The 13,212-nt window shown below is 36.5% G+C and overlaps 1 protein-coding gene across 2 annotated transcripts in view; it reads right to left on the bottom strand.

Moving 5' to 3' along the window:
• Positions 1-586: 586 nt before the first annotated feature.
• TARS1 (threonyl-tRNA synthetase 1) overlaps positions 587-13,212 on the bottom strand; it is a 137,398-nt gene continuing 124,772 nt past the window's right edge. For both annotated transcript variants that reach the window (XM_053701184.1, XM_053701183.1), the window contains exon 19: positions 587-1,227. In XM_053701184.1, coding sequence (XP_053557159.1) covers positions 1,079-1,227 — 149 coding nt within the window. In that variant the 3' untranslated portion in view covers positions 587-1,078. The remainder of the gene's footprint in view (positions 1,228-13,212) is intronic.

Below are 13,212 nucleotides of genomic sequence, written 5' to 3'. Positions count from 1 at the left end.
ATAATGTTCTATTTGTGACAGAAATTAGCAAGCAGATTGATTTTATGTATTGCTGACCCCTATGAGCAAATCAAAAATAATTTAGCTCTGTGTACTTCAGGGAAACTATGTAGCTTTAAGTGCCACTTAAAGACCACATTTTCCATTTCACAAATCATATATGTTTGTTTATGCAAGTCCATCTACAGGTCTGCTATTGGGGGAAGGTACTTAGCTCCCAGGAACACCTAGTCCTTGGACTCTTATCAGTGCCTTTTATTATAAAATACTATGATATGTCCAGCTTATATGTGCTATAGATGATTTGTGTCACTTAAAACTACAAAGTTTGCCTGAAGTACACAGAGCTAAATTTCTTTTGATTTGCTCCATATCGGTAAGTTTGTCTGATACCGATTATTTCAGAAATTACAAATATTGGCCCTAATAATCGTCCGCTCCGATATATCGGTCTACCCCTAATAATAAATACAATAAAAAGTGGTCTGAAGCTGAAAACAACTAATTCAACAACAGTAGTAAAATCAGATTCTGTAAAATTTTTGTTGTAAGCAATAGTGTTTAAACATTACACAGACAACACATGTAGGAATATTCAATATTTATCAATAACATTTACACATTTTTAAGAGTCTTGTCATATTTGTTCTAGTCAATGTAACAGGCAACAAAGGTTGTTCTTCTGCTGCACTTTGTTTTGATTAAAGTAGACTCAATTCTGGTGGGAAGCATTTGGTTGTAAAATCATTTGCATGAACATTGAAAATATCATCAATAGAACAATCATGAAGAAACAGTCTACACAAAAAATAATGTTACTATGAATTCAACACAAATTGTATGGTAATCTTTTCAATGCTAAATGTGGTTTCCTAAGAATAACATTTCCTATCAGTTCTGGACAATGTACTGTCATAGAATTAATTTAAAAACCTTTGTTTTTTGGCTCAATTGCTAGTATTTTAATCAAAGCTGTTTGTTTTTTCTCCTGTAAAAGTACTGGCTAGAAAAAATTCCCCTGATACTTTGTATCCCCTGCTAAGATGCTATGAAAGAAAAGAAAAAAAAGAAAATTGGTTTAAAATTCTTCCTCGGAATGTTTGGAGCGTGATTGCTTGAGCTGAAGCAGTCTTTCAATTGTTTCTGCAACTGTGCGCTCACCATGCACCTTGTTATCTCTTGTGCGGATATTTACGGTTCCACTGGCTCTCTCTTTTTCTCCAATCACTGAAAAAAAAAAAAGAATTACGGATTTGGACCAAATTTATTTGGATTTGTGCCGTAATAAAATGAGATTTTAATATTTGTAAATTACTAAACTGCCATCAAGTATTTAAAATCCCCTAATTGCTTTAAGTGCATTATTTAGATAATCACAGTTTGTGACTACTCATAGGGCTCCATCAGATTGCTGCTTCTTAGCCTACTACCCAATCTAAACTGGCGTTTTTCAATTCCCCTGGACTTGACTGACGGCCGAGTACAATCAGGGGATGGCGTTGCACAAGCAGCAACTTGTGCAATAATAAATGCAGGCAACATATTGCAGTTCACTAGTCACAACGCCAGACAGACAGGAGGTGTCTGCCTGTCTGGCCTTTGGGGCCCATAGTATCCAAACCATAGTTTTATTGTCTAAAAAATGTCAGCTTTTGCTGTGAATTAATTAAATGAAGCCGACCATGGAAAACTGAAAACTTTCTATAAGCCTTGGATACAATGATCTTCAATATGGTATGTGGTCCATTCCAACATCTGCTGGTATCCTTAAAGGGAAAGTTTAGTCAAAAATAAACTTTCATAATTCAGATAGGGCATGCAGTTTTAACAACTTTCCAACTTACTTTGTTCTCTTGGTATTCTTTGTTAAAAGCAAAACCTAGGTAGGCTCATATGCTAATTTCTAAGCCCTGAAGGTCGCCTCTTATCTCAGTGCATTTTGACAATTGTGCTAGACAGCGCTAGTTCATATGTGCCATATAGATAACATTTTGATCACTCCCGTGGAGTCAGCACTGATTGGCTAAACTGCATGTCTGTCAAAAGAACTGAAATAAGGGGGCAGTCTGCAGAGGCTTAGATACAAGGTAATTACAGAGGTAAAAAGTGTGTTAATATAACCGTGTTGGCTGTGCAAAATTGGGGAATGGGTAATTAAAGGATTATCTATCTTTTTAAATAATAAAAATTCTGGAGTAGACTGTCCCTTTAAAGTGATTAAAGTGGCATTTTTAATTCTTGTTATACTATTGAACTATTCAAGCACAAGTAGAAAACCCTTTATCCAAACTGCTTGGGACTGAAAAAGGTTTGGATATTGGAATATTTATATCCCTGGATCTGCAAAATGAGACAATCTGGAGAAAGTGGATGAGACCAAGCGTAAAACAACAATATCTTATGTCCTTTAGACAATACTTAAATGCTATAATACAGATTATACATTCAACCTAAAGCTAGTTTTATCTCATTTGTAACACCTTTGTATACGTAGTACCATCAGAAAGATAGTACAGTAATGTAATCAGAAAGGTAATAGTTATTGTTTAAAATAAATATCTACTAGCATTTGTATTTAGGAACAAAAAAAACACAGGCAGAGAAGATTGTGACTTACTGACAGGGAAAAATGGTAAGTTTTAATAATTTTATTTTTAACAAAATATGAATGAAAAAGTCTCGATTTCGAAATAATTCTGGAATTCCGGATTTGGGGATCTGTACCTGTACTTCCACTGGTAATACATAACTAAACAGTATTACAAAAGGACACCTGTGGAATAGATAGCTTTTTAAAACTAAGAACCTATAAACATCCAAAATGTCCTACATGCCATCAGGAATACATATAAACAAATAAAGTATAGTTGTCTACCATTAATTATTTACATTCTTTATAAACGTCATTCTATGTTTGAGAACAAAGAAATATGCTGTAAATGAACCTTTCATGATTCCAATAGAGCATGCAGTTTAAAGAGACTTTCCAATTTGCATCTATATAATCAAATTTTAGTCTTTTTATATACACACTTCTACTGACCTCACAGGGCAGACGTATACTAGTCTCTGATTGGCTGATGTCTGTCACATGATAAAGGGGGCCAGCAAATGGGGGAAAAATATTTTTTCAGAAAAAAAAAATCTACTGCTTATTTGAAATTCAGAGAAAGTGTTATTGCATTGTCTTTTTATTATGCACCTGTTAATTATGCAAATCAACTGTATTTAGTGGTTCTTTAAAAAAAAAAAAGAAGAAGTTAAATGCTTACAACTTTGGGCTTTTAACAAATATTTTTAAAAATTTTGAAAATATATTTTGATGCCAGCAAAGTGAATTGCTTAGGCAAAGCATTAAATATTTTTAGAGTACTTAGAAATGCATCATTCCTACATTATGCACGGTTTTTAAAGCAGTAATTGAACAACTTTTGTACCACTTAATGCTTTAGATAAAAGAACTATACAAAATGTAACTAAATTAAAAAACACTTAATGCAATGGGAATAAATGCCATATGCAAATATATAGCCACTGAGAAAATAAAATATTTTAAAAGTCAAGTTGAAATAGAATGAGCTTGAAAAAAGTATTATTGTTTGTAGCGTCTGAAGCAAAACTAAACACTATAGCTGGCTTGTTGAGATATTTAGTCCTCCAGAGTATAAGTTTTATCTGAATGCAAACGTGTGCATGGAAAACTCAGCACTTGTGTGTAGTCCGTAAAATATTTCATAAAACCAATATGACTAGATTAAAAAAACAACCAAAACAAAAAGATAAACAATTAAAATGCTCAATAAATAGCTTAATAAGCACTGCACTTAATTAACAGCATTTTTGCTCGTCATTCAAAAATAAATGAGACACTTGCTCTTGTCTCTGAAAATGAGGTGTGATGCGGTGTCTATATACCGAACGCGCTTCGTGGGATTGTGTAACCAAGCCCTATAGTCTGACAGCGCCATCACCAGCAAGTTATGGTGTATAAAAGCTTTATATAAGGCAGACTGAGTCCATCTATCTAGAGAAAACAAGCTTGGAATGAATAAGAATGCAATTGGGAGGTCAGATGAGCCTGGGCATAAAAAGTTAAAATATAGGATACACCCTACCTAAATCAAGAAGAGGGAAAATATTCACTGATCTGGCAAACCTAATTCATTATTGAAAACATCAAAAACACACAGAGAACCTGGTCTTAGCTTTAAGCATTTCATTGCAGGGGTGAACAGGAAAATCTTCCCTCGGTTATGCTCCCATGATTTAAAGGGACACTAAACCCCAAAATTTTCTTTCATAATTCAAGTAGAGAATACAATTTAAACAACATTCCAATTTACTTCTATTATCTAATTTGCTTCATTTTTTATATATCCTTTGTTGAAGAAATAGCAATGCACATGGGTGAGTCAATCACACGAGGCATCTATATGCAGTCACCAATCAGCATCTAATGAGCCTATCTATATATGCTTTTCAGCAAATATCAAGAGAATGAAGCAAATTAGAAAATAGAAGTAAATTAGAAAGTTGTTTAAAATTGCATACTCTTTCTATATAACAAAAGACAAAAAATTGGGTTTCATGTCCCTTTAAGTCCAAGCTTGAGCTGAAAAACATAATTTATGTAAGAACTTACCTGATAAATTCATTTTTCATATTAGCAAGAGTCCATAAGCTAGTGACGTATGGGATAATGACTACCCAAGATGTGGATCTTCCACGCAAGAGTCACTAGAGAGGGAGGGATAAAATAAAGACAGCCAATTCCGCTGAAAAATAATCCACACCCAAAATAAAGTTTAAATCTTATAATGAAGAAAACTGAAATTATAAGCAGAAGAATCAAACTGAAACAGCTGCCTGAAGTATTTTTCTACCAAAAACTGCTTCAGAAGAAGAATACACATCAAAATGGTAGAATTTAATAAAGGAGTATGCAAAGAAGACCAAGTTGCTGCTTTGCAAATCTGATCAATCGAAGCTTCATTCCTAAACGCCCAGGAAGTAGAAACTGACCTAGTAGAATGAGCTGTAATCCTTTGAGGCAGAGATTTACCCGACTCGACATAAGCATGATGAATTAAAGATTTCAACCAAGATGCCAAAGAAATGGCAGAGGCCTTCTGACCTTTCCTAGAACCGGAAAAGATAACAAATAGACTAGAAGTCTTTCGGAAATTCTTAGTAGCTTCAACATAATATTTCAAAGCTCTAACTACATCCAAAGAATGCAATGATCTCTGCTTAGAATTCTTAGGATTAGGACATAATGAAGGAACCACAATTTCTCTACTAATGTTGTTCGAATTCACAACCTTAGGTAAACATTTAAAAGAAGTTCGCAACACCGCCTTATCCTGATGGAAAATCAGAAAAGGAGATTCACAAGAAAGAGCAGATAATTCAGAATCTCTTCTAGCAGAAGAGATGGCCAAAAGAAAACAAAACTTTCCAAGAAAGTAATTTAATGTCCAGTGAATGCATAGGTTCAAACGGAAGAGCTTGAAGAGCCCCCAGAACCAAATTCAAACTCCAAGGAGGAGAAATTGACTTAATGACAGGTTTTATACGAACCAAAGCTTGTACAAAACAATGAATATCAGGAAGAATAGCAATCCTTCTGTGAAAAAGAACAGAAAGAGCAGAGATTTGTCCTTTCAAGGAACTTGCAGACAAACCTTTATCCAAACCATCCTGAAGAAACTGAAAAATTCTCGGAATTCTAAAAGAATGCCAGGAAAAATGATGAGAAAGACACCAAGAAATGTAAGTCTTCCAGACTCGATAATATATCTTCCTAGATACAGATCTACGAGCCTGTAACATAGTATTAATCACAGAGTCAGAGAAACCTCTTTGACTAAGAATCAAGCGTTCAATCTCCATACCTTTAAATTTAAGGATTTGAGATCCTGATGGTAAAAAAGGACCTTGTGACAGAAGGTCTGGTCTTAACGGAAGAGTCCGCGGTTGTCAAGAAGCCATGCGGACAAGATCCGTATACCAAAACCTGTGAGACCATGCTGGAGCCACCAGCAGAAAAAACGAGCATTCCTTCAGAATCTTGGAGATTACTCTTGGAAGAAGAACTAGAGGCGGAAAGATATAGGCAGGATGATACTTCCAAGGAAGTGACAATGCATCCACTGCTTCCGTCTGAGGATCCCTGGATCTGGACAGATACCTGGGAAGTTTCTTGTTTAGATGAGAAGCCATCAGATCTATTTCTGGAAGTCCCCACATTTGAACAATCTGAAGAAACACCTCTGGGTGAAGAGACCACTCGCCCGGATGTAACATTTGGCGACTGAGATAATCCGCTTTCCAATTGTCAATACCTGGGATATGAACCGCAGAGATTAGACAGGAGCTGGATTCCGCCCATACCAGTATTCGAGATACTTATTTCATAGCAAGAGGACTGTGAGTCCCTCCTTGATGATTGATATATGCCATAGTTGTGACATTGTCTGTCTGAAAACAAATGAACGATTTTCTCTTTAGAAGAGGCCATGACTGAAGAGCTTCTGAAAATTGCACGGAGTTCCAAAATATTGATTGGTAATCTCACCTCCTGAGATTTCCCAAACCCCTTGTGCTGTCAGAAACCCCCATACAGCTCCCCAACCTGTCAGACTTGCATCTGTTGAGATCACAGTCCAGGTTGGAAGAAAAAAAGAAGCCCCCTGAACTAAAAGATGGTGGTCTGTACCACGTCAGAGGGTGTCGAACAATCAGTTTTAAAGATATTAAATGAGATATCTTTGTATAATCCCGGCACCACTGGTTCAGCATACAGAGCTGAAGAGGTCGCATGTGAAAATGAGCAAAGGGGAACACGTCCAATGCAGCAGTCATAAGAACCTAGAATTTCCATGCATAAGGCTACCGAAGGGAATGATTGAGACTGAAGGTTTCGATAAACTGAAAACAATTTCAGACGTCTCCTGACCAACAGAGACAGAGTCATGGACACTGAAACTATCCGGAAATCTAAAAAAGGTTACTCTTATCTGAGGAATCAACAAACTTTTTGGTTAATTGATCCTCCAACCATGTTCTTGAAGAAACAACACTCATAAAAAGCTGGAAAGATCTTTCCATTGAAAATGAGCAAAGGGAATTGAATCCAATGCTGTTAAAACTTTGATGCATATATAGCAACTGAAGGAAATAATAGAGACTAAAGGTACCGACAGACGGAACCCAATACAAATTGTCCCTTGTCTGATAGAGACAAAGATAGTGACATAAACCATCTGGAAACCTAAAAAAAAAAAAAAGGTGACCCTTGCGTGAGGAATCAAGAGCTTTTGAAAAAAGATCCTCTAACTATGTCCTGAAGAGCAAGTGAAACATATGAGAATCCGCATCCTCAGGAAATAATCTGAATGAAAACAGAAAAATGAAGAATACGCATTTATTGTATCTAAAGAAAACAAATAATGCTATCAATGACCACAAAAAGGCAAAATAGTTTGAATAAAACTCCAAAACCGAGTTCCTAGAAAAGGAACTGGAATAAAAAACCCAGAAGATTCCAGGTCTGAGCAGCGCTTGAACCCCATGGGTACCCAGCCATGCCTCAACAGTATCCAAAATATATAGGACAGAAACACACTGAAAGAAAGTAAGTGTTAGCCTTACTGGAATAAAATAAAAGAAATTTGGACAAAATAGAACCAAATAAATTTCAAAGAAGTCTTAACCTGCCCCTTACCAGCCAAGCTGGAATACGGCATGTGCATCGCAACATTAGGGAGCTAATTTCGAACCCCAATTAAAAACATGTTACTTGGGAAAGAACTCAGGATTCGTTCCTTAATAAGAACAACCAAACTAGTATAAGCTTAAAGTTTTAGTCGTAGAACTCAATCTTGAAGCCCATAGTAACAGTTAAGAATTGAATCCAATTATAATTGATTATCTTAGAACAAAAGAAATATGGATTTTCTTTTTTTTTTTTTTTTAAAAACCACAGAATTCTTCTAGCTAAAATAATAGATAATAAAGATTAACCCTCATTTGCGAATATATTCAATAAAATGAAGACACAAATGAAATCATTAGCATGATAGTCCAGTTTAAAGGACCAGTCAAAACAGAGGACTTGCAAAATGCTAAAATAAATCATGATCTGATACTTAATCTTAAAGTAAACAGAAAAAATGAAGCAATTGCAATATCACAGGACCAAGAAAAGTACCTGAAACTAAATAATTTTCCAAAAATAAGATACAACTATATAAAGGAAAATAAATACTATTTTGCTATAAAAACAATAGCATAATTAGTAGGAGTAGAGATAGCTCCAATAAATTGGAGAACCCTCCAAATTGAATTTAACTGCTGACAAAGAATATAGTTTAAAAATAAAAGAAAATTCTCAGCCTATTCCATTCCCTAGTATGGGGAATTGGAAAGAAAACCTCTGAAATCACAGAAGAAATAAAAAGGCAGAAATAGTGTCAGCTAGTCTTAAAGAACTAGTTACCTTAATATCCAAAATAATCAACACCTCTTCAACAAAGAACAAATGTACTTTAATAATAAAAAAATTATATAAAAAAGTAGATTTGTTAGTGTCAATATCTGATGAAGAGAATTTCTGAAAGAGAAAAAAACATCATCAGAGAAGGATAAATCAGTATGTTGTTGGTCATTTGAAACTTCAATAATTAAAAAAGAAGTGAAAAAGACCTAAAAATCGTATTAGAAGGCACGAAGTCAGACATAGCCTTAATCAGAAAAAATATTTCTTATAAATCTTCTAAACATTTCTTGCACTTAAGAATGGAAATGTATAAAGCATAAATACTAATGGAATCTGCATGTAAAAGTATATCATAATAACTTATTACAAACCATAGCTAAACATAAACATTTATAACATTTAAAATAAATGAACTTAGCTTTGGTAGAACTGAAACTCAGTTAAGCATTTTTCCAGAAGTGGCTTCTGACTCAGGGACAAATGGAGACATCTTGCAATATGTAATAGAAAAAACATAAAACAAAATTGATCAAATTCCTTAAATGACAGTTTCAGGAATGGGAAAAAATGCCAGTGAACAAGCTTCTAGCAACCAGAAGCAATAAATAATGAGACTTAAATAATGTGGAGACAATAGTGACGCCCATATTTTTTAGCGCCAAAAAAAAAGACGCCCACATTATTTGGCGCCAAAAATGACGCCACATCTGGAACGGCGACACTTGGCGCAAAAAAAGTCAAAAAATTACGCAACTTCCGGCGACACGTATGACGCCGGAAATAGAAAAAAAATTTGCGTCAAAAAAGTCCGCGCCAAGAATGACGCAATAAAATGAAGCATTTTCAGCCCCCGCGAGCCTAATAGCCCACAGGGAAAAAGTCAAATTTTAAGGTAAGAAAAAAATTGATTAATTCATATGCATTATCCCAAATATGAAACTGACTGTCTGAAATAAGGAATGTTGAACATCCTGAGTCAAGGCAAATAAATGTTTGAACACATATATTTAGAACTTTATAAAAAAAGTGCCCAACCATAGCTTAGAGTGTCACAGAAAATAAGATTTACTTACCCCAGGACACTCATCTACAAGTAGTGGAAAGCCAAACCAGTACTGAAACGAGAATCAGTAGAGGTAATGGTATATATAAGAGTATATCGTCAATCTGAAAAGGGAGGTAAGAGATGAATCTCTACGACCGATAACAGAGAACCTATGAAATAGACCCCGTAGAAGGAGATCATTGAATTCAAATAGGCAATACTCTCCTCACATCCCTCTGACATTCACTGCACGCTGAGAGGAAAACCGGGCTCCAACCTGCTGCGGAGCACATATCAACGTAGAATCTAGCACAAACTTACTTCACCAACTCCATAGGAGGCAAAGTTTGTAAAACTGATTTGTGGGTGTGGTGAGGGGTGTATTTATAGGCATTTTGAGGTTTGGGAAACTTTGCCCCTCCTGGTAGGAATGTATATCCAATACGTCACTAGCTCATGGACTCTTGCTAATTACATGAAAGAAACAAGGTTGCTGGAAAACAAAATTTATGCTTACCCGATAACTTTCTTTTTTTCTTTATACGGTGAGTCCACGGAATCATCAATTACTGTTTGGAATACCACTCCTGGCCAGCAGGAGGCGGCAAAGAGCACCACAGCAAATTTGTTATATGTCACTTCCCATCCCACAATCCCCAGTCATTCGAACGAAGGAAAGTGGAGAAAAAGGAAATAATACAAGGTGTAGAGGTGCCAGACGTTAACGTTAAATATAACCGTCTTAAAATAATGGGTGGGCCGTAGACTTACCGTATCCAGAAAGAAATTAATTTATCAGGTAAGCATACATTTTGTTTTCTTTCCTAAGATAAGGTGAGTCCACGGAATCATCAATTACTGTTGGGAACCAATCCAAAGCTAGAGGACACTGATAATTAGGGAGGGACAAGACAGGTAACCTAAAAAGGCACCACTGCTTGAAGAACCTTTCTTCCAAAAGAACCTCAGCCGAGGCAAAAGAATCCAATTTGTAAAATTTGTACAGGGTATGCAGAGAAGACCAAGTTGCAGCCTTGCAAATCCGTTCCACAGAAGCTTCATTTTTGAAAACCCAAGAAGAAAAGACAGCCCTAGTGGAATGAGCTGTAATTCTCTCAGGAGACAGCTGCCCAGCAGTCTCATAAGCAAAACCAATTATACTTCTCAACCAGAGAGAAAGAGAAATAGCAGAAGCTGCCTGACCCTTATGTTTCCCAGAGAAACAAACAGACAGGGCAGAAGACTGGTGAAAATCCTTAGTCGCCTGTAAATAAAATTTTAAAGCACGCACAACCACCAAGTTGTGCAATAAACGTTCTTCAGAAAAGAAGAACTACGACAGAGAAGGCACAACAATTTCCGGATTAAAATTTCTGGCCAAAACCACTTTAGAAAGGAACCTTAGTACGAAGAACCGCTTCATCGGCATGAAAGATAAGGCGAATCACACTGCAAAGCAGAGAGTTCAGACACTCTCCAAGCAGAAGAGATAACAATAAGAAACAAAACCTTCTAAGATAACAACTTAATATCTATGGAATGCAATGACTCAAACGGAGCCTGCTGCAAAACTTTAAGAACAAAAGTTAAGGCTCCCAGGAGGAGCAAAAGACTTAAACACAGGCCTGATTCTGACCAAGGCCTGACAAAAAGATTGCACATCCACCAGACGCTTATGCAGCAAGAAAAGATAACACAGAAATCTGACCCTTCAGAGAACTGACTGACAAAACTCCAGACCTTCCTGTAGAAAGGGCAAAATCTAATACCTATCTCAGCATGAGAAATTTATAGCTAAACAAACAGCACATATTACATACAGGCAACCATTTGCGCTATAACAAATAAAGACAAGAGACAGATGTTCTTGATGCAGAAGTAAATTAAAAGATTTTTTTTATTAAAACATACAAATATTTACATATGTAACTATGTAAATATGCTGTGTACTTTCTATAAAGTACTGGTAGGGCTTCTGAGAACGATACTAGCGCTAAGCTAGAAAAAGCAGACCATTTTCAAACACCTCAGCTTAACTGAAGTAGGACAATTCATATAAAAAAAAATCTCAATTTTTAAAAACGTTCACTCCGCTTCCCCAGCCTAACTCAGCCCTGGAAGCACAACCTGTGCAGTGATCGAGAATGAAATTAACATATCATTGGGGACGCCACTCCGCTGACTTCTACCACAGGTCTAAAGAAAAGCGGAGAAATGGGTCACGTGACCCGCCCCCCCGGACGGCCGAAATATGTAAGTAATGATCACAAGGATCATGGAGATTCGGTCTTTTGACACATCGTTACATGCAGCATCCCCTGAGCTGTGACAGCAAAGTAACACATAGTTGCATTCAGACGCTATACAGCCCAACTTTCCTAGAGGTCATAGCGGTCTAAATAAATACATTCTCAGACCATAAAACAGAATATGAAAGAAATTTCCACAACCGTTTAAGGCTAAAAAACTACAGCTTGCTAGCAGAACCCACAATGAATACAAAGGATTATACTTTAAAACATAAAAAGGTATAACCCCAGTCTCCAGTCACATCTTACAAAGGATACATTTGTCCCATATAAGCTGCAACGGAATCTTATGAAGTGCAGAGTCTCCTATCCCCAGAAGACAAAGGCACTTACCTGCAGTCTGGCAGGAGGACAACTTACTAGGTATGAGAGGATGCCGCTCCTCACAGAGACCTGTAGAAAAAAAAGAAACAGAGTAAGCCTACTCTGGGTTTCTATACCATGGGCATCAAATATGTTAGGAAAACGCAGCAAGGGCCACCTTACAAGTTCCTAACTGCTTTAAGACCACCACTGCCCTACTGAAGAGACTAACGTGGAGTACAGCTAGACCCAATCTTGAGAGGAAAGGTCAGAGCAAACCTACTCTGGCTTTCAAAATAATAAAATCTTGATTGAAGTGAAATCTTCTTCAGACACCAAAACATCACCTCCTCCTTGCACCGAAGGCAAAGAGAATGACTGGGGATTGTGGGAAGGGAAGTGGCATAACAGCTTTGCTGTGGTGCTCTTTGCCTCCACCTGCTGGCCAGGAGTGATATTCCAGTAATTGATTCCGTGGACTCAACGTATCTTAGGAAAGAAATGGTGATTACCACAGAGAGTAACAACCCAGGGTATGGCCATGTATGTTGTGGGGCTTCATAAAGAGAAGCCACAATTAACTTTAAAAGGGACATGAAACCCACATTTAAAAAAAGTTTCCAACTGACTTCTATGATCAAATTTGCTTAGTTCTCATGTTATTTTTGTTGAAGAGATAACTACGTAGATGGTGTACACATGTCTGAAGCACTACAAGACAGGAAATAGTGCTGCCATCTAGTGCTCTGGCTAATGTATAACATTGTTGCAAAACTGCTGCCATATAGTACTGCAGACACATGCACACTCCTGAACTTACCTTCCTGCTTTTCAACAAAATATAACAAGAAAACAAACAAAATTTGATAATAGAAGTAAATTGAAAAGTTTTTTAAAATTGTTTGCTCTATTTGAACCATGAAAGAAAAACGTTGGGTTTTATGTCCCTTTAAGATATGAAATGACTAACATGGGAAACTGACAAGATCTGGTGACAAAGAAAGGTTACTTAAAGCAAGAGAGACCCATTGGACCAATAGGATCCCTTTATTTTA

Source organism: Bombina bombina, chromosome 2 (genome assembly GCF_027579735.1).
Source record: "Bombina bombina isolate aBomBom1 chromosome 2, aBomBom1.pri, whole genome shotgun sequence".
Classification (NCBI taxonomy): domain Eukaryota; kingdom Metazoa; phylum Chordata; class Amphibia; order Anura; family Bombinatoridae; genus Bombina; species Bombina bombina.
The sequence above is the reverse complement of the archived record's forward strand: the minus strand, read 5'-3'. Positions and strand labels throughout refer to the sequence as shown.